Raw genomic sequence first — 22,118 nt, 5'->3', positions numbered from 1 at the left:
AATATTTTTTCTAAGTACTAAATTATGAATTAAAGTGTATTGACAATTTTGTGAAAGAAAAGGACTGCATGCAAAAATGTTTTGTAATATTTTGTGAAATATACTGATAATATTTATGAATGACTTGTGTTTTCCAGGTCAGTTCATGAAAGCTGCTGAGCATTATGAAGCATTCTATCAACTGACAGTAGGGCGGATATGGAAGGATGAGACAAGCCATACTTACAACTCACTGGCCTGTGAGCATCTCTGGAGAATTTACACATTACTCGCAGACAAAATGCTAGAAAATAAAGAACACCAACAGGCCATCAAAACTCTAATAAAAGCTTTTGAAATGGCAAAAGAAGGTGGGTAGAAAATAACACTCCTACATTCTTTTATTTAATGTACAGGCCCTGATTTTCCCAGGAGTAAAGTAAAAATCGTCAAGTGTTTGACTGGGTGATTATTTCCTATGAAATGCAAAGACAAATGCCATCAATATACTTCCAAATCCCACTGTAAAACAAAAATGCCTTGCTGACAACAAAGAATCTATTAGTTTCTTGAAAGCTTTATCTCCAAAAATACAATCTTCTGGGAGCAGTGTTGTAAAACAATGAACCCATAATCAGTACGAAGGTCATTGACAGAAATTGAGATTTTCATGGGTTAGTCATGGTTGATTTGGTATTTCCTGAGTAATATTATCAAATAGATCATTAACATTTCATTCTACATACTTATTAAATAATTATGGAAATGAGATCCTGTTTTTCTATTGTAACAAATAAGGTTTTTGGCTTTTCTAATGCAGCTGAAATATTTACAATAGTTTTTTAAAGTGTAAAGTAAAAATATGCTTTATATGGTAATTAATGTGACAGTGTTAAGGCTTTAACTATTTTAAGTGGAGATTTAAAAAAAATCATGAAAAGATGTGGAGGGCATTTAAATACCTGCTGTAAAATGTTCATCAGCTGTAGCAGAGTTGTTTGTTTATGATGCAGTATTACGTATAAGAGGGAATACAAACCACTACAGCTGATTTTAACAAAGCATACGTTTTCATGGCTTTTAAAATTACCTTAACATCACTTATTTATTGGAAAATGCCATTAGATTCCAACTTCTGTGGGTTTTTTGCCTGAAAATATTTGATATGTTCCCAGAATAAGAATAAAATAACTTGAATAGTCATCTTTATTTAGTTTACAATTTTAGAAAAAGTATAAGAACATAAATTATGTGGCTTTTCTTACTTAGAATATTTTGCTTGAGAACTGCAAATTAATACACAATATTGATTCACATTTTAAGACATAAATTTTCACCTGTATTTTAAGGAAGAGTACCTTGATCAATTAATGTAGTCTTTAAGGACTAATTGAAATTGTTTACATCATGCTAAAGATTAGCAAAAATGAGAAATATTTGAACATACATTTTGTAAAATAAAGTTTGTTCATCACAGTAAAATAAAATACAGTTTGCTATGCAAAACCAGTATGTTTGTAACTATATAACAGGTTAAAATATATCAGATTAAGCATTAAATTTGTACTCCAGCAGTGAAAACATATTTAATTATTTCTATTTGGGTTTATTTAAATATTTTTTTTCTAATGACCCAAATTAATTCATAACAGTTCATACAGTTAAGAAATTAAGCATTTAAAGGTACCATTTTAAAACTGCTCGCTGTAGCCTCATAAGATAAGTTTTGGAGTTAAAGCAAAATACATCCTGGGCCTGTGGGTTTCAAACCTTCCATTCCATTCTACTTCTTTTGAACATGTCTTTTTGAGCAAATTTAAATGACTCTGTTGGTTAGGTAGTTCCTTCTTTCTTTGGTTTTGATCCTTGGACAATTCATCTTAGTTTGTTTTCAACACATTAATAGTTCTCTTTGAGCAGATACAACAACATTTAGAATATTATTTAAAGCAATTACTCTTGGGATCAGACATATTCACTGTTACAGACTGCACACTCACCTGTGCTATGCTGCTGAGTAGTAGTTTGGGTGGAGAAGTTGATGGAAATTGCCCTGTGATTATCAAAATGGATCTGATTCTGCACTGATATCTCCTGTGATCAAGTAGATATCCCAAGTGTTGGGTGACTATCAAGGCTATGCAAAGCTTCGGATGCTAATTCAATTCAGAGGAGATTCAACCCGATTTGGCGGCCAAATCTCTGAATGCAAAAAGAATTGGGATACCAGTAAAAAGGTCTGAATCAATCTGAAGCCTCTGAATAGATTCAGGAAACGATTCGGAGGAGGTTTGGAGATTCGACAATTCAGGCAGTCCCCAATCACCGCTGCAGGGAGCTGGACCATGTTGGCAAATAGGGGGTGGGGGGGCTAAGAGGTGGGGGTGGGGCTAAGCCCCAATCCCCTGCCTACTCCCCCAGTCCCCCTGAGCACCCCACAACCACTCTACCAGCCCCAACAATGGCTGCCCCACCTGGCCCCAGCATCTAGGCACTTTGAAAAAAAAAAAGCCCCACACTCACCACCTGCTACAGTGGCCATTGGGGCCTCTGGGACTCATGACAGAGCTCCCCTGTGCATCATGGGGCAGTGGGGGGCAGCGGGGCTCGCCCCTCTGCCTGGCAACAACCAGTGAGTGCAGGGCTTTTTTTTTTTTTAAGTGTCAGGATGCTGGGGCCAGGTGGGGCACCCATTGATGGGGCTAGGAGAGCGGGCAGGGAATGGGGCCTGTTTGATTCAGAGATTTGGCCAATTCGGCGGCAGTCAAATCTCCGAATCAGATTCAGCTGAATCAATTCAGGACGTTGATTCAAATCATAGAATCAAATCACTGTCCCCCAAACCAGCTAAATTCGAAGCAAATACTAGCTGCTTTGCACAGGCCTAATATCTATAGCCCTCACCATAAAAACTAAGATAACTTATACAGCATGTCTGTTACATGTGTGGTTTTTTTCTGAAATGTTCAGAGCTACGCTATTTACAGCTTTACTCATCATTTTTGCTAGATTAGAGACTCACGTCAAAAGGGCAGTCCTTTCATTTTTGTTAAAAAAAATCCGCTTTTTCTCATACTGGCCCAACAAAGCATTTAAGTACGTTCTGTCTTAAACATCTAAGTCCTTGACTTCAGAAAAGCCGACTGTGACAAGCTCAAGAGGCTAGTCAGTCAGGCCCTCAGGGACCATGACCCCGGGGAGATGGGAGTTCAAGAAGAGTGGTTGCTTCTCAAGGAAGTGATCCTCAGTGCACAAGCTAAATCTATTCCAACACGGAGGAAAGGCAGCAAGAAGGCACAGCAGCCCCCCTGGCTCTCCAGAGACCTAGCGGACCTACTGTGGCTAAAAAGGAAAGCCTACAAAGGATGGAGGACAGGATTCACCTCCAAGGAGGATTACTCCGTGCTGGTCCGGTCCTGCAGGGACCAAACCAGGAAAGTCAAGGCTGCAACTGAACTCCAACTAGCTTCAAGCATCAAGGACAACAAGAAGTCCTTTTTCAGATATGTGGGGAGCCGGAGGAAAAGCAAGGGCAATGTTGGACCCCTGCTAAACCAGATGGGGCGACTGACAGCTGACGCCCAGGAAAAAGCCAACCTATTAAATAGGTACTTTGCGTCAGTCTTTCATCAGTCACACGGAATGCCCATGCCTGCTATGGGACAGGGAAATCTGGGTGAGGGGAAGCCCCTACCCTCCATCAATGCTGACCTCGTGAAGGAACACCTTGAGAAGCTGGATACCTTCAAGTCAGCTGGCCCTGACAACCTGCACCCCAGGGTACTCAAGCAGCTGGCGAGCGTCATAGCCCAGCCCCTGGCACGGATCTTTGAAAACTCCTGGCGCTCTGGTGTAGTGCCCGAAGACTGGAAGAAGGCCAATGTGGTGCCGATCTTCAAGAAAGGGAGGAGAGTGGATCTGGCTAACTACAGGCCCATTAGCCTGACTTCTATCCTGGGGAAGATCTTAGAAAAGTTTATTAAGGAGGCCATCCTTGAGGGACTGGCCCAGGCTAACATCCTAAGGGACAGCCAGCACGGGTTTGTTGCGGGTAGGTCTTGTTTGACCAATCTCATTTCCTTCTATGACCAGGTGACCTATCACCTGGACAAGGGAGAAGAGATTGATGTCATATATCTTGACTTCAAAAAAGCTTTTGATCTGGTATCCCATGATCACCTCTTGGCCAAACTGGCCAGTTGTGGCCTTGGCTCCACCACGATCTGCTGGCTGGGAAATTGGCTTCATGGTCGGACCCAGAGGGTTGTGATTGATGGCAGTCACTCATCATGGTGCCCTGTAACCAGTGGGGTCCCTCAAGGCTCTGTCCTGGGACCCACACTGTTCAACATCTTCATTAACGATGTGGACATTGGAGTTAGGAGTGGACTGGCCAAGTTCGCCGATGACACCAAACTTTGGGGCAAAGCATCCACACCAGAAGATTGGCGGGTGATCCAGGCTGACCTGGACAAGCTCAGCAAATGGGCAGACGAGAACCTCATGGTGTTTAACACCGTAAAATGCAAGGTTCTCCACCTTGGGAGGAAAAACCTGCAGCACCCTTCTAGGCTCGGCAGTGCTACGTTGGTTAGCACTACAGAAGAAAGAGACTTGGGGGTCATCATTGACCACAAGATGAACATGAGCCTGCAATGCGATGCTGCGGCTAATAAAGCGACGAAAATGCTGGCGTGCATCCATAGATGCTTCTCGAGCAAATCCCGGGACGTCATTCTCCCCTTGTACTCGGCCTTGGTGAGGCCACAGCTGGAGTACTGTGTCCAGTTTTGGGCTCCACAATTCAAAAAGGATGTGGAAAAGCTTGAGAGAGTCCAGAGGAGAGCCACGCGCATGATCAGAGGTCAGGAAAACAGATCTTACGATGACAGGCTGAGAGCCACGGGACTCTTTAGCCTGGAAAAGTGCAGGCTCAGGGGTGATCTGATGGCCACCTATAAGTTTATCAGGGGTGACCACCAGGATCTGGGGGAACATCTGTTCACCAGAGCGCCCCATGGGATAACGAGGTCGAACGGTCACAAACTCCTGCAAGACCGTTTCAGGCTGGACATAAGGAAGAATTTCTTTACTGTCCGAGCCCCCAAGGTCTGGAACAGTCTGCCAGCGGAGGTGGTTCAAGCACCTACATTGAACACCTTCAAGAGTAAATTGGATGCTTATCTTGCTGGGATCCTATGACCCCGGCTGACTTCCTGCCCTTTGGGCGGGGGGCTGGACTCGATGATCTCCCGAGGTCCCTTCCAGCCCTAATGTCTATGAAATCTATGAAATCTAAGTACATCCCTCTTCAACATTCAACCCATCCTAAGTCTTTACTAAGGCATTTTGCTGAATTGAGACTGGAGACTGCTTACCAGTCACTAGAAATTCAGGCTTTGCAAAGACCATTTTTCAAGGAGAAAAAGGTTTATTATCTATGGCAACTCTTCTGAGGACATGTCCTCTGTAAAGACACATTTTCCCATTCTGTTTTCTTGACACCTTGGTATCATCTTAGAGATTTCAAGTAGTGTAAAAGAACCAAAAGGTTTTGGCTCATCCTTTATAATTTTATTTAATATGTTCAGTTTTATAGATAGGTTGTCTTTGTGACATTGGAAATTAGCAATTTAAAAGAATTCCAACATTTACAAGAGCCTAAATTCAAGTTTTCATGACAATACTTTAAGAGAACTTGAGGTAAAGGTAAATAACTTCCTTTTATAATGTATGTGTACAGGTACATTGGGTGTGTTAGCCTTAATTCATTGGCCTGGAGGTCATGGTGCAAAGTTCATTTTCCAGGCTTTTTATAGATGAATGATGAGTTTTTTGGATGGTAATACAAATTTTTATATTTTGGTAGAGTTGAGGTGATATTGTTGCCATAATGGTCCAGGAAATATGAGAAAGGCAAGAATTCTTGTGAGTGAAATATTTTACTGGACCATCTCATGGTTGGGAGAAAGGCATAAGGAAGGGTACTATAATACCTGAAAGCTTTAAGTCTATGCCAACTATGCAGTTGGTCAAATAAAAGATATCACCCATATGAATTTTTGCTTCTTCCTTTTATATTTTGGATGTCTTTCCAATCTGCTTGCTTTACCAATTAATATTTGTATATATTACCCCAAACTCTGGGATGAATTTTGAAAGACTGATGTGTAAAATGAGTTTGATCAATTTTATTACTAAATGCAGGGATCCCATTTTCTTTTGGTAGGTCAGTGCCAAGAGGCCAGGAAGCAGCCAGCTTTTGCCAGCAGAGTTCAAGGAAGTATAGCGAGAGTACTCTGCTCTTCAGGTGTTCTCTATTGCTATGGAATTTCCAGGGCTCCTTTCCAAAAAATTGTGTTATGGCAGTTTTAAGCAGCTCTTGCACATATCAGAGTACAGATCAAACATGAGATTCAGAAATTTTAACTGATACCTTGATAGGTTGTTCATTCTGTCCCATCAAATTTATATTTGGTGCAATAGAAAATGTCAGACAAAATATTTGACATGTATTATTTAGTTATATTATGTATAAATAGTATACATAATGATTATATATGTAGCTAAATAACTGAGATACTGTATTGCATTTAAATGTAAGGTGTTTATTGACTTTGTTTGGAAGATTACAGCAGTACTATTGAACAATTCATGATGGAGAATTTTACAACATGGTAAACTCTTTGCTTTGTCTCATGAAGACATTTGTACTACTTGCATTTGTTATTTTCCTTAATTAAATATAAATGAGCTGTAGATTTAAAGTAACTCTTAGCTCTGTTCGTGGAAAACATCAGCATGTTTGTAAAGAAACAACAAAATATGAAAAAAAACTTCATATGTTATTAAGAAAATCCATGGACTTTATTTTCAAGAGCTGTCAGCAATAATGTCATTTGTTTAGACTATGACTGTGTTTGTAACCTAAGTTCTATTCTTTAGGTGGTGATAAGAAGATGGAAGGAGAAGCTGCCTATTGCTTAGGTTTAGCATATCATTCTGCTGGAGAGGAACAGACAGCAATATTAGTAAGTTTATTAAAAATGCTTCAGTTATTCCCATTGCCTTTCTCTGCCTCCTTGGAATTTTCTTGGAGGCTGTGTACAAACATGCATTTCTAGAGGTGGGAAGTTTCCACCTGCTCCTTGTGCTTTCCTGAGACCAGGGACTTCTCAGTCTAGAGAAAGTGTGGGGCTTCTCCAAGCTTCTCCAATCTTCCCATTTCTGGGGGGACTGGAGCAGTGGGGCAAAGCCCCTGCACACTTCTCACACTGGAGTTTCTAGTATGAGGAGCAAGCATGGACTTTGTCACTTGGCTTCTGGACACAAGGAGCCAAGCAGAAACAGCATGTGGCAAACCCCTTGCCCACTTCTCACAGCGGAGTCCAGCATGTGAGAAATGGGCGTGGGCTTTGCCACGCTGCTCTGTCCACTCCACTCCCAGGCACCAGGAGCTGAGCAGAGGGAGCAGCATGGAAGACTCCCTGCCTACTTCTCATACTGGTGGCCTTGGACTTTGGAAATCACAGGAGCCTTTATATTTCTACAAGAGCAATCCTTTTGGCTTAATGTGATATCTTTTATTTGACCAACTAAATAGTTGGAAAAATTGTTCAAATTTTCTAACTATTTAAGTGGTCTAATAAAAGATATCACATTTACCCAAAGAACCTTGTCTGCCTATGTCTTTAGACAAGAATGGCTACAACCAATACCCCCAAATCATTTTGGCTTTACATTTAAAGAAGTGGGACCCTGATCTTCCATTCTTGGGTCAAAGGTTTTATAACTATTAAGATGCTATTGTAATAACCTCTATGAAATATTTGGGGGGGAATATGTTATAAATGTTTCCTTCTTCCTTCCATTAACACTTCCATCCTGCCAAGTTTTACTTTGTCCAGATGCTGAACATCTGAAGTGTGGGAGAGGGGTTTTCCCTTGATGAAGAGTTGTAGGATGGTGTTGTCTCAGCAGTGCTGCCAATTGACTTCATATTCTTCACCTTATTCTTTCCCCTAGAAACTTCCTATACATGATTAAAAGGATGGGGGGAAGTTCTAATTATAATAACTCCAGAAAAGAGTACTAGTTATCCCTCTGTACTTTCTTGGATCAGTTTGAGAGGAAAGATCAGTGCCAGCTCAGTGTGCTTCCACCAAACACTACTGAAGTATGGTAGCATTCCATGATCAACTCAAAAATTGTCATGAGGAAATCCAGTAGTATGAGCATAAATACACGTTGTCTTGGTCTACAGATACAGGCAAATGCGTTCATCAGCTTGACCAATGTTGTCTCTGTTCATGCCTAGTCTTAAATCAGCTGAGAGTGACCCAGTGTTCTAGCAAGGAACAAACTACATGGTGAGTGTGGCTCTTCACTATGTGGTTTTGTTACTGTTTTTTTAACTTGCTCAGAAACTGGACAATAGCTGCACTTTGAATCAAGCAAGGATCTCTTCAGGTTTGGCTGGCTTATTGTGTGGTTTAGGGTAGATGGTGGATTTCTGTGTTCAAAGGTGGTGATAATTTGTCATGTGAGTTCAAGAAGCCTTTGGCAATCTTATACAATAATTCCAGTGACCTAGGACTTCCTACTATATAAATAAACTGAATTCTAGAAAGGCGAGTGTTATGATATTGGTTCTGTAATAGGCATGTCATTTCTGGTGGTCAGAGAAACCATCTGGTGCTGTAATGGAATAGACTGCTAAATCCTCTCAGTCAGATGAGCTGAGGTCAGAAGTTGAATAGAAGTGTTTCACACCAAGTAAACAGCGTGTGGTTTGGAATAATTTTACAAAGTGATACTTTTGGCAGAGGAAAAGGATCTCTTGACCATTTCCAGCGCTAGAGTACAATAGAGTAGGTTAGAATTTCTTGTGCTAAAACTGGTTAGCATCTCTGCAGGTTTCTGACCATCAACTCTGAAAGGTTTTGTTTTTTCCTTCCTGCAACTTCTTTAGCAGGTTGACAAACAAAGAAACGTGTGGATGATAAGCAGGCAGCATCAAAGTGGATGACCTAGGTAAAGGCTTCTTCATGGACGTGTGATTTTTTTTCCATTACTGGGAGATGTTCAGTGACCAAGAGTAGAGAAATATCCATACCATTTAAATACCAAAACCAGAGATACTCTTAAGACTATTTGCAGACTGATATCATCAGGCAGTTTCCTCTATGATGTTTTCTGGTTTTTTAGGCTAAAAAGACAGATTAAAGATAAGTTGATAGTTTATGACATTGTCTTCTTGGTCCTCAGTGAAAGATTACTTTTTGGGAGGGTGCTAGAACCTTGGCTTTTGAAAGTGGAATAACATTTTTTTTTCCTTTGGTATACTTTATATAATACTTTGTGCTTTACCCTTTTTTTTTAATCATACAAACGCCCTTAAAGAAGTGGGAAACAAGTTGTATTTTCTGTGAAATATGGAATGCTGTACATACAGTACACAATATAAATGGGATATACTATGGTAGACCACAAAATATTATAGAAATCCTTATTGATATTGTAATTTGTTTCTATTTTCATAATTTGTGCATATAAAAATCACACTATCATTAACTACAATTACTTCATGAATAGATAATAAAATGGTATTTTTAAACTCTTATAAATGAAGTTTTTAAATTATAAGAAACTGACAGACAACTTGCATTTAGAAATATAGATAATTTTCACTCAAGAAACTATATACTGTATTACAAAACAACAAAAATGGTATTTCAATTCGTACTTTCCTTTCATCCTCAGCAGCAATCAAGATATATAGAGCAGCAAAATATTGGTGGTTTACAATGCCATTGAGCACAAGTTGTCTTTACTTTCCAATTAGAAATCATTGCCTAAAATTTACCCTTCTGTTCTCAGTTTAATGGTCTCTATATCCAAGGGGAGCTCAGATGCTTACAGAGATGAAATCATTGCAGCCTGTCCCCAGAGGACTTCTGGTTATCATTACACATAACATGCAGACAATACTGCTAGGAGCCAGTATGCCTCATGGTAATATGTAGTTCATCACCAGCTTCTGTAGCATGCTAAAGAGGTCTTGCCACACAGCTTGGGACTATTCAGGTGTAGACTCAGGGGTCTCAGCAGTTATTTTCCTGCTTTGCATCAGAGTTTTCATCTTCTTTATCCTTTTGTGTTGTGGCCCACCTCAGGCAGTCTCCTTCTAGGGGAATCTAAAAGGAACAGCTGTTACAGATACTGTTTCCTCCAATTGTTGCCACTTGGTTCCTTTTGCCATTTAAGGCGTCCCTCCCTCTCCCAACATGCATACACACCAGCATGCATATAAACTTGTTTCTCTTTCATTCATCACTTTATCAGTGGAGAAGCGTATGTTCAAAATATTCATTATCTGACACAGTAATTAAAGGTTAAAATGATTAAGCTGCAACCTCTTATATCAAATATATTTAACCACTTTGTGTATTAGAGTATGTTTATTGAAGATTTTCTTTCCAAAGCATGTTAAACCTGTATAGTATATGTAGACTGGCAATTTGTTGATATATACATTTTTGACATGTATAAATTCAGTTATCGAAGTTTGACTTCTGTGAAAGTATTCAGATGTGTAAAGATGTGCAGAAATCTTTGCAAAACTGAGGCCTAATTATGTTCCTTTGTGGCATTTTCACTACGTCTCAAGTAGTATGCAGTTTATATTCGTGAGTAATTACTGTTTTCTAAATGTTGTTGAAGTACAAAGTCTAATACATAGACTTCGTCATGGGATGGTATGAATTTTGCCAAGGAAAGGTATCTGCTTGCTACTTTATAAACTAACCTTACATTAGGATTTGCTATAGATATCTTTCATTAAAATTGTTTTGCTAACCAACTATTACAAGTAACACATTTTGTGTAATTAGAAATCTTGTATATGACAAGTGTCTTATTGTGATACATGTTGTGTGTTTTTATGTTAATGTAGATTTTATACCTGAATTTTCAAAAGCATTTTAAGAAGCTAAATATCCAGCTCCCCTTGTCTTTCAATTAGTGATGCATGTCCAAATCCCTTACTCTAACTCTTCTTGAAATTGTCAGTCTACATGACTTGAGTATTCATTTTATAAGTATGTTATTTCAAAATGTTTCTCATTGTAGGTATTAGTGTGTGTTCCATATGGTGTATGCTTTAATGCATAATAATAAAGAGATTGCAACATTAAGCACTGCAACCTATGCCAAAAGAAGCATGATAATTTATGATACAATGTCACACCCATGAATTATCAAAACTTGTAATGCACCAATTACAATGGCAACATTCTTTAGAAAATTTATGAAGTTATAAAGCCCTTTTAACATCTAAAATGACCCCATTAAAGTAATCAAAGATGATTTATGACTGTAGTCTGTATTTCTAGAGAAGTATTACACCCCAACATTTATATCAAAGCAACTGAAAATTTTACCTTAGCTTACACAGCCAATCAGAATGGAAGTAGTTATATCCTGGGATGTAGGTCACTCTAAAGTTATTGGATACACTGCTTATAAGAAATCTTTCTAGTCATTTATATCTCTGTGTTCCCTGCAAGAGTGTTTCCTGCTAAGTGGATTTTCCATGAGATAGATCTGATTAATTATGCACTGTTCTCAGTGACAATTTATTTTGAAATATAATTGAGGAGAATGAACCTCATTCCCTTGACAGTCAGCTAATTCTTGACCTATGGGTTGTCTGCCACTGTCTGTACCATTAGCTCCATGCAGCAAAGAAGAAAAGGTTTTGCTGCCTACCATACTGCTTAAAGTTCTGGTATATTGATTAGGAAACTGAACTTCAACAGCAATTAAGCAAGTTTTGACCAGATGGCTAATTTAGTTTTAAATTTGACATATCATTCTTATCATTACAGGTAAAGTTGCTTAGCAAACTGAGGTTCCCAAGGACTTCCTACTGTCCAACAAATGAAGGAATTTTGAAGTTCCTTTTTGAAGTGTGATTGGCTGTTCTTGCAGACTATCCTTTCTTGGTCAGTAGTTTATAGTCAGCCAACATTTCAGGGTCCTTGTTCTCTGCTTGCAAATGAACTCACGTGCATATGAAGACCTTGATGCATGGGAGCCTTTAGGAAAGATCTGATTATTCCTGGAGGCTGCATTCTTATTGAAGCACTTTTAAAAAGTCCATAAAGCTCTGTTGGGGTAGGAAAAAGTTATGTTGTTCCTCTGAAAGCAGGAAAATAAAACCCTTTTGCATCTAAGTGACAATAAACTTCTATGGTTTCTCCTAAATGCAGGGAGAAAGTAAATATACAGAAAAGGTGAGTATCCTTTATGGAGATCTGAGGTTGATGAGTCAGCTGTACAAGTATGACTAAGGCCCCTGGAAGATATTCATTTAAAGGCGTAATATGATCTCTGCCCAACAGGTGTGCCTTCTCCCATGCTACATGTGCGGGGCAGGAAGCATGAAGATGAGATCAGGGATAGGATCCCAGTTGGATCCAATTGCCAGTGCCAGGGAAACATGGGATTATGCCAGTGCAGAGAGAGCCCTCAAGTAGCCAGCCAGGTGTCTGGTGCACCTGACCTGGAGTGCCAGTCAGATCATCTGCACCCTCAGCCTTGGAAGTGCATCAGAGTCAAGGTCTCTGATGTACGTCTGGGAATGGGACCCCAATCAGCTAATTAGCCTGGCAAAACATTCAATTTAAGGTGCAATGGGAACCAGCTACAAAGTTAATACACATGTTTTGTGTAATACACTTGTGGCTTATTCCTTGTTGTAGTGAACCATTAATTACATGAATATGTGGCTGGATTAACTGGTGAATCAGGCTTTAAGTATAACTTCTGCTAAGTGCCTAAGTTGTATATTTATGCAGTACCACTGTTGCCAGGCATTGCACAATTATTGGTCACAAAAATATCTTGAGTGTAATGCTGATTGAAATGTGGATTCATGTAGATTAAGAGTCCTAAATTTCAATATTAGAATAGTATCACTGTATGAAACCCAGGCATTCAGTTAATTTGTTTAATGTCTCCAAGTCCTGATTTTGAAAGAAGATACTGGAAGTTTCCCATTACTATGTGGGAATTTCTTTTATTACTTTGGATAGTTATCTTTATCTTACAAGTTTGCCATAAGAGAGATCCCAGAAGAGAAACATGGAAGGAGAATTTAGAGAGAAGCATTAAGTGGGTATCATGTTTACTTGAATATAAGATAAGGTCTTCCTCCCCTGATCAGCATAAGGAAAAAAGCTCCTCATTTTACATTTGTATACAAGGAAACTTCATTAAATACATTGCCTATCATTTATTTAACTGTTGCCAAAAACTGCTGTTTAGTAATAAAAACGAACTATGAAGTTGATTAAATGCTGCCAACACTTAGCATACTTTAAAACACACAACCCATACTGGGAAAATATACTGATGGGGCCTTTTTATTTTGGCCCTTAAAGCAGTGGGTGGCTGTTCCCCCCACCCCCAGAAACTGGCACAGGGGTACCTCTGGGTCTGGAGGTACTGCAATAGTAGGCCAGAACCAGGAGTGCCAGAGCCAGACCTGATACCCTCCCCTTGGTGCCAAAATTCTTCATCTTAGCCCAAAGGCTGGGATGTTGATGTGAACTTTTTATGTGTATGTGTGTAACCCTTAAAAAAATGGGTATGTTCTCCTTCTGCAGGGAACTGGCACCAGGCTTGGAGGTATTGCAATACCAGGCTAGCACTGGGAGAGTCAGAGCCAGCCCCGATATTCTCCCCTTGGTTCCAGAAAATGTTAAAGTTCAAGTTACAAAGTTCAAAGCACAAAGAAACACAAAGACCCAAGCAGGGGCCTACATAGTAGACAATGGGAGTAGCGGTGGGAATGCAGCTAAGTTACATATGAAACATGCAGCCAGCTAAGCTAGGGGGAAGAGGTGGGAAGGGGGAAAGGAGCACAATGATTACAAAGGAGAAAATATACAGGAAGCCCCACACAACAATACTACATTATAATAGAGAGCTGGTTTGGAAAACACCAGGTACAAATAACAACATGCAGGATACAATTGCAGGGAAGGAGAAGAGTCCAGGATTAAAATTCTTTGGAGGCAATTTGGTGCATCAGGAGTGGTCAGGGAATGATAGGACCTACCACAAGGATAGGATAGCACAGTCTATACTTGAATAAGGTGAATAATAATGACCATTGTGTTCAGACCATCTCAGCAATAACTTTTTTTCAAGTCATGGTGAGCCACTACACTGAGTACATTTCAACTTCCTCTTTACTCCTACAGCTGAGTACTGCCTTTCTTTCTCATTTCCAATTAGTTCTTTTTCTTCACCAGCCTTAACTGTCTGGGAAACATCACTGATAAGGGTCCCAAAGAGTTCACCCAGAAACCCTTTGTTGTCCCCACTCTCAGCCTGTCACATTTGATTAGTGTGGTCCTGACCTCTATGAGGTGGAGCTGGACCAGGTTGCCCTATGCCTAATCTGCATATACATTTTGGAGGATCCCTGGAATTGTAACAAGAACACCTGATTCCAGTCATGAGTGGGGGGCTAATTAGCACATGGATCCTTTCTGGGAGGTATCTGAAGTACATGTACCTACTGAGCAATGCTGAATTGTGGGGTTACCATAGCTTGAAATGCTGTTGTGTCTTCTGGGGCCCATCCCAATGAACTGTATGATAAATCATGAGCTGTTTGACTTTGGTCTGGGCCTCTTGAAGGCTCAGATCAAGTGTAGTGGCTTCTTAACCTGGCAGGGGAAATACTATGTATCTGTGTCCATGAAAGCAGTTTTCCTGATCCATGCCATAAAAGAACTGCTTTTCTGGTCTGGTTCAGTACCCACCAAGGTACTGTGGCTTTAAGCCCAGTTTATGGAAATGAGCCTTCTCTCTTGCTTGCTCCAAGGGCCTTAAGACAAGCAAAATGGGGGGAAGGGGGCATCTGAACCCCAAGCCTCTGGGCTTGGACTGCAAGTAGGATGGAGTTTAGCCAAAAGTTTTGGAAACATCTGAAGCCCCCAGGTGTGGGTAGAGGATGTTTGCCAGTAGTAGAGCCACTTGTGGTTCTGGACTCTGGGATTTAGAACTAGTTTTGGCTAATTTGGCCTCGGATACAAACTTAAAACAAACAAACAAACAAACAAATAAAACTTCTCCTGGTGGTGATTGTAACCTGTGTGAAAAAGAGGGACACATATTTAAAGAGTGTCCCAGAGCCTATGTGAATGTGGGAAAGGGGAAAACAAAAGAAAGAACCCAGAAAGTGAGCCGCCTCCCCTGTAATTCCCAACTAAGGCCAGGAAGGTAGAAAGAAGCCATTCCCCACCCCCCCCCCCGCACCAAAGGCCACTGCAACAGAAGGGGCTGGAACATAGAGGAAGGGGGTGGAAAACACCCCGGGAAGGGAGGGGGCAGGAGATGAACCTCTCTCTAAGAAAAACCTGAACCCCAGAAAAAGTGATAGGCTTGAGAAGGATAGTGGAGGAACCTCAAAAACAGGAGGGAAAGGATGAACTGGCTGTAGAAATGAAAAGGAGTTGGAGAAAGGAGCCCCAAAACTCCAGTGAAGGCAATCTGTAAACAGACTCAGAAGACACTTGGAAAAAATTATCAAAGAGACCATTCTTGACAAACTGACTGATGGCAACATCTTGAGGGATAGCCAGCACAGGTTTCTTGTGGGTAGGTCTTGCCTGACCAATCTCATCTCCTTCTATGACCATCTCCTTATATCACCTGGACAAGGGAGAAGAGATTGACATCATATATCTCTATTTTAAAAAAGCCTTCGATCTGGTTTCCCATGATCATCTCATAGAAAAACTGTCCAACTGCAGCCTGAGCTGTATCAAAGTCCATCCTTGGGCCTATACTCTTTAACATCTGTATTAATGATGTGGACATTAGTATCAGAAGTGGACTAGTCAAGTTTGCCGATGACACCAAATTTTGGGGTAAAACGTCCACACCCGAGGACAGGATGGTGATGTAGGCTGACCTTGACAGGCTCAGAAAATGGGTGGACAAAAACCTGATGGCATTCAGCACTGAAAAATGCAAGGTACTCCACCTTGGGAAGAAAAACCCATAGCATGTTTATAGGCTCGACAGTGCTATGCTTGCAAGCACCGCAGCCGAAAGGATCTTGGGGGTCATGACTGACCACAAAATGAATATGAGCCACCAATGTAATGTTGCAGCTGGTAAAGTGACCAAAACTCTGGTTTGCATCCATAAATGCATCTCAAGTAAATCCCAGGATGTCATCCTCTCACTGTACTCAGCCTTGATGAAGCCGCAGCTGGTGTACTGCATCCAGTTCTGGGCTCCAGAATTTAAAAAGGATGTGGAGAAGCTTCAGAGAATCTAGAGGAGAGCCACACACATGATGAGAGGGTAGGAAAACAAGCCTTATGATGAGAGGTGGAGAGCCATGGCACTCTTCAGCCTGGAAAGGTGCAAGCTCAGGGGGGACCTGGTGGCTGTCTACAAGTATATAAGGGGTGTACATCAGGATCTGGGGAAATGCCTGTTCACCAGAGTGCCCCAAGGGATGAAAAGATCAAACAGTCACAAAATCCGCCAAGACCTTTTCTTGGCAAGCCTGGTTCCAGAGAAAGCAACAGGAACACCTCAACTGAAAGTTGCAGAGCCTGCACAAGCAGGCAGCTTGGGTTGGGACGTGAGGGAGGTGAAGACCCAGATCAGGGCCTGCTACAGGGAACAGGCCAGGAAGAAAATCTTCCTGGCCCAGGCCCTCTGGGTGGAGGAGGAGGAAGAGTGGCCTGCTTTTCTTAGCAAGATAAAGGAAACCAAGAAAGAAACAATGACCAGCCTGGTAGATGGAGTAGGAGTGGAGCACCAGTCAAACAAAGGGATGCTGGAAACGGCAGTGGTGTTCTACTGGGAAACTGTACTACTATACATGGCATGACCAGAGGACCCCAAAGCAATGCAGGACTGCCTGCAAAGGCTCACATGGGTCCTTGGGGTGGATGAGAGACAGAAGCCAGTGGAAGAGTAGACTCTGGAAGAGATCAGTACAATGCTCCACAGCTTCCAGACCAGTAAGACTCCTGGGGCAGATGGCTTGCCCAAGGAGTTCTGTGTTGCTTTCTGGGACCAGATGGGCCCAGACCTGCTGGAGGTCTTTAGAGACTACCTGCAGGAGGGCCACCTGGGAGCATGGATGGAGGAAGGCCTCATAACCCCTCTTTACAAGAATGGGGAGAGGCAGGACTTGAGAAACTGGTGCCCAATTACATATACTCCTGAACCTTGACTATAAACTAATGGCTAAAGTCTTGGTCAAGCATTTTAAGTCTGTTATAGGTGCAGTGATCCACAAGGACCAGGCATGTGTGGTGCCAAGGCAACAGATCCATGATGCCCTGATGCAGCTGTAAGATGTGCTACAGTACCAATGGGAGAGGGGACAGAATGTTACCTTGCTGAACCTCAACTTGGAGAAGGCCTACAACTGGGTATCCCATCACTTCCTACTGGAAACATTGGGAAAGATGGGAATCCCCACAACCTTTGTCACCTGGCTAAAGGCACTGTACACCAACATGAACAGCAGGGTACTAGTGAATGGGTCCCTGACAGCCCCAATTGTGGTGGAGTCAGGCATCAGGCAGGGCTGCCCACTCTCCCCAATCCTGTTTCATGTGTGCAATGGAACCACTAGCACAGCAAGCTCAGGCAGGACCCGGGATCAGCAGTGTGAAGATCCTGGGAGCAATGGGGAAGAGACAAAAGTCCTTGTGTACATGGATGACCTGAACATCATGTGCAAGGACAAAGGGTTGGTGGAAAGAATGCTGCAACATACCCAAGTATACAGAGCAACAGCAGGGGCCAAGTTCAACATGAGCAAAAGCACCTGCCTAGTCCTGGGTGAGCTCAGGAACCTGTTGCCCCAGAGGCTTCCATCCCCTGCAAGGGGGTAAAAATCCTTGGGGTGGAGTTTGACCCAGAGCTGACAGGACAGAGAGCATGAGAAAGATGGAGGCCAAGGCCTGACAGAAACTAAGGCATTCACGGTGCCTGTCAATGAAGGGCATGTGGCACTGATGAAGGCAGTGCTACTGCTGGTACTTCTACACACTGCCCTAGTCTTCCCCCCCTCAGAACAAGTCATTCACAGAATCCAAAAGTCCTTGTATGTTTTCTTTTGGAACTCCACATGGGAGAAGGTGGCGAGGGCCAAGCTGTACAAAGCAAAACAGTCCAGAGGAATGCCAGATATTCTTCTCTTCCTCTGGGCCAAACACATGAGCCAGGTCTTGCAAACTGGTTACAGGAGTGGAATCCAAAACAGCCAGCTTTGTCAAGGATTTTGCAGGGCAGCTGCTGTGACAGTGGCAGATGTATATAACAACCAATGGGAGGCTGTGGGCCATGGTGTCCCCATGGTTCTACAAGGTCCTGGAAAATTTCTGGGAAAAATACAGGCTGCACAACACTACCCTACCAACCCTGGTGAACCACTGCACAGGATACGGGAGGCAGTAAGGGCAAGAGGACATCATATCGCCCATGAGACTTACTACCTAGTGAGAGCTGCCAGGCTGTGTGGGAGTGAATTTTCCACAAGGACCTACAGAAGGAGCACAGAGACCTTAACTGGCAGGCAGGTCACTGGGCAATCCCCATACAGGTGTGGAAAAGTGGCACAGGACAGAGAGGTTCATCAAACTGCCCAGGACAGATCTGCAGCTGGCAGGCAGAAACAATCGACCACCTCTTCTTGGACTGCCCATACGCCAGAGAGGTGTGGAAGGAAAGTCTGTGCTCTCCTCCTAGTGGTGATAGGCTTCAGAACCCTGACCAGAGAAGCGATCCTTAATGGGCACTTGACCAAACAACAGAGAGTCCCGACAGCTCGCTTCAACCAGTTTATCTTCTGCTTCAGGTATGCCCTGTAGAAAGCCAGGAACCTACTCATAAACAGACACTCAGATCCCACAGTCGAGGACTGTATTAAAATGGAGCTGAGTGAAATGTACTGGTACTACAAAAAGACAGAAGAGGGCGATGGGCAAGAAATGGCAGATCTCATATGGTGTAGAGAAAACTGGCATAGACTTTTTCAGAGGCAAATCCTGTGAAAGAACAATGAGTGATAACACTGGAATGGTGATAGGCACGTGGGTACGCAGTCTGTGGGTGCATGGTATGAACTGTGTAACAGGACTATAATAGTTTAACTGTCAAAGTACATTTTGATCTGCCAAGTGTACCACAGTGGTCACTTGACAGGTTGTTAGCGGTAGAGTTATATATATATATATATATATAAAAATTTGGGGGGGGGCAGAAATAAAAAAGTGGTGACAGGTTTCAGAACCCTGTCCAGAAGTGGTCCTCTACAGGCACTTAACCAAACAACAAGGGGCCCTGACAGCTCACTTTCACCGGTTCCTCTCCTGCTTCAGTGTCTTCATCAACAGACACTTGGTCCCCACAGCTGAGGACTGTACTAAAATGGGGCTGAGTGAAAGGTACTGGTACTATGGAAGGACAGAAGAGGATGACAAGAAAGAAATGGCAGACCTCATATAGCAGAGAGGGGACTTGCAGTGACTTTTCAAGGGGCAAACCCTCTGAAAGAACAATGAGTGATAGCACTGGAATGGTGATAGTTGCATACTGCACAGATGTGTGATGTGCAGGTGTGTGAGTGAACAGTGCAAACTGTGTAACAGGTCTACAATAGTTTAACTGTCAAAATATGTTTTGATCTGCCATTTAAACCATAGTGGTCATGTGACAGGTTGTTAGAGGTAAAGTAATATACTAGCCAATTGCCTGTCAGGAATGACGGGGGGGAAGGGAGCATACGGGGCTGGAGACCCATGCCCCCTCCTGGCCAGGCCCACTTCCTCTTTACCACCTGCTGCTTGAGGTCTGGGTCCACTTCCCCTCTCCCCACAACAGCAGCAGGGGAAAGCGGAGAAGTAGTCCCAGGCCCAGTGCGGGAGAGAAGATGGCCCACCGCTTCGGGGGAGCAGCAGGACCCGGCCAACCCGGTGGTGGCAGGGGAACAGGAGGAGTGGGCTCAGAGCCAATGCAGAGTGGAAGTGGAGTGGGCCCAGGCCTGAGGGAAAAAGTCAGCCTGCCACGGCAGTGGAGGGAAGGGCCTGAAGCCTGACACAACAGCAGCTGGAGAAGAGAAGGAGCAAGCCTCTTCCCCCCACTTGGGCCCAGGCCCACTCCCCGGCACCCTGCCTTCTCCCTCCATCGGCTCCGAGCCTGTTCCTCCTGTTCTCCCACTGCTGCCAGGTCAGCCTGAGCCCACTGCTCTTCCCACTGTGGCAGGCTGGCTTGTCCCCTGGCTCAGGCTCAGTCCTCTTCCCAACCCCCAACGTGGGGCCTGGGTCCGCTCCTGCCCTCCCTTCCCCTCTCCTCGCCCCACTGCTGCTGCAGCGTGCCCACTATTCCCCCAGCCCTGGGTCCCGAGGTGGCGATGACAGAAGGGGGGGCAGGCCAAGGCCAGAGCCGTGTCCTGGCGCTCCCCCCCCCCACAGCATCCCAACCCCGCTCTTGCCCTGTAACGCTGCCACCGTCACCTGCAGGGAGTGGGGGGGAGGCAAGGCCAGTGCTGTTCCATCCACTCCATTGCCCCTGCCTCCAGGGAGTAGAGCGGGGAGGCAAAGCTGGCCTTGCTGCCCGTGCTCCATCCCCTGTGTCCCCACTGTCATGGCGATGCTCTACTGGCTGCCAGATCCTACTGGCACAGTTGTTCGCACTTTGATTGTGTGTCAGCCAATCAGAGCATGAATAAAGCATTATGGACAGACAGACAGACTTAGGCTTTTAAAATACAGTAAAAGCCACGTTATCCAGCACCTTACAAACTGGCATGCTCTATTAACTGGCATGCTGGCTTGTAAGGTAAAAGTGAAACTGGAAGTGCCCACCATGGCACTTCTGGTTTTGCTGAGCCCCCACGGCCCGAGGCAAAGCAGCCTGCGCGAGGCCCCCCTCCCAGGCCCCCGGCACACTGATGCAGCGGGAGAGGCAGTGACACGGTAAGAGGGGCAGCGACACACTGAATACGGCAGGAGAGGCGGTGACCTAAACAGGCAAAGATGCTTGTTCGGGCCTCTCAGGTAACCAGCATATATGGTTACCTGGAACCCCCCATTCCCCACGGGTGAGAGATAACAAACCTTTTGCTGCATTAGAATTTATTTATATAGAAATAAATATTTTTGAAAAAAACGTGGGTATGTCTACATGTATAAAAAAAATAAAAATAAGGCACTTTTCCTAATGTGCATGGTTTTTAAGTGATAGTTCATGTGCGGTCGCCTATTTTACTGCACGTTAGCATAATAGCATGTGTTTTTACATGATGCTTTAATGCGCAGTAAAATAAGAACTGAGCTGAGCATTAATGCGCCCAATTTGCATTATATATAAGTAGGTATAAAAGTGCTTTTTAAAAGTGTGTTTCTGGAGTACTTGTACTAAAACTTGCGGCAGTTTCAAAAATGATAAAATTCACCAATTCTGAATTCTGAATTACTATGGGTACCAAGTATATGGGTACCCATAGTAATTTGCCTATATGCCAATTACTACATGTATGTTAATTTCAAAGCGAGTATTATCAAATGTACCCCTTATTTCTGTATGCTCAGGGGGAGTAGAGTCTGCCAGCGAGGAAAGGAGAAGGGGCTTCAGGAGGAAGAAAGGGTGGAGAGAGGGCAAGGGGGGCACCTGACCTTCCCCACCTCCTGCCCCAAGATTTATTTTCTCTGTTGTAGCAGTGAGTGGGAGACAAATTCAAGGCAAACCTCTAATAATTAGATTCTATACCTGGGAAATGATAACAAATGTATAATTTTTCCATATATAGGATCTATTTTTGTGGGACTGTATTATATTCAGGGTCATCTTATGTTAAGTAAATTCATTAATGACCTTTCTCCAAACTGTTTCTTTTTTTTTTTAAATCCATGCTTACCCATATAACACCCAAGTTTTTGCATTCATGATATAGTCTCCTTCCTCTTTGGCTTGGAATAAGACGTAGTCTTCCCTTTCAAACTGATATTAAAATGCTTTTTTCACTCAGCTAATAGTGTCTGAATAACTCCACCAGTGGATCTGATATATTTTCGGGTAAATATGTC

General features: G+C 42.9%; 1 protein-coding gene across 1 annotated transcript in view; it reads left to right on the top strand.

Annotated features, from left to right (window-relative positions):
* The window catches only part of TTC29 (tetratricopeptide repeat domain 29), a 197,319-nt gene that overhangs the window by 64,485 nt on the left and 110,716 nt on the right, over window positions 1-22,118 (top strand). Inside the window, exons 6-7 of the mRNA XM_090034724.1 lie at window positions 138-350; window positions 6,925-7,010. Coding sequence (XP_089890850.1) covers window positions 138-350; window positions 6,925-7,010 — 299 coding nt within the window. The remainder of the gene's footprint in view (window positions 1-137; window positions 351-6,924; window positions 7,011-22,118) is intronic.

Source organism: Crocodylus siamensis, chromosome 2 (assembly GCF_052110815.1).
Source record: "Crocodylus siamensis isolate JL-2025a chromosome 2, ASM5211081v1, whole genome shotgun sequence".
Lineage (NCBI taxonomy): Eukaryota > Metazoa > Chordata > Crocodylia > Crocodylidae > Crocodylus > Crocodylus siamensis.
Note: the sequence above shows the minus strand (reverse complement) of the source record. Positions and strands in the feature narration are given on the sequence as shown.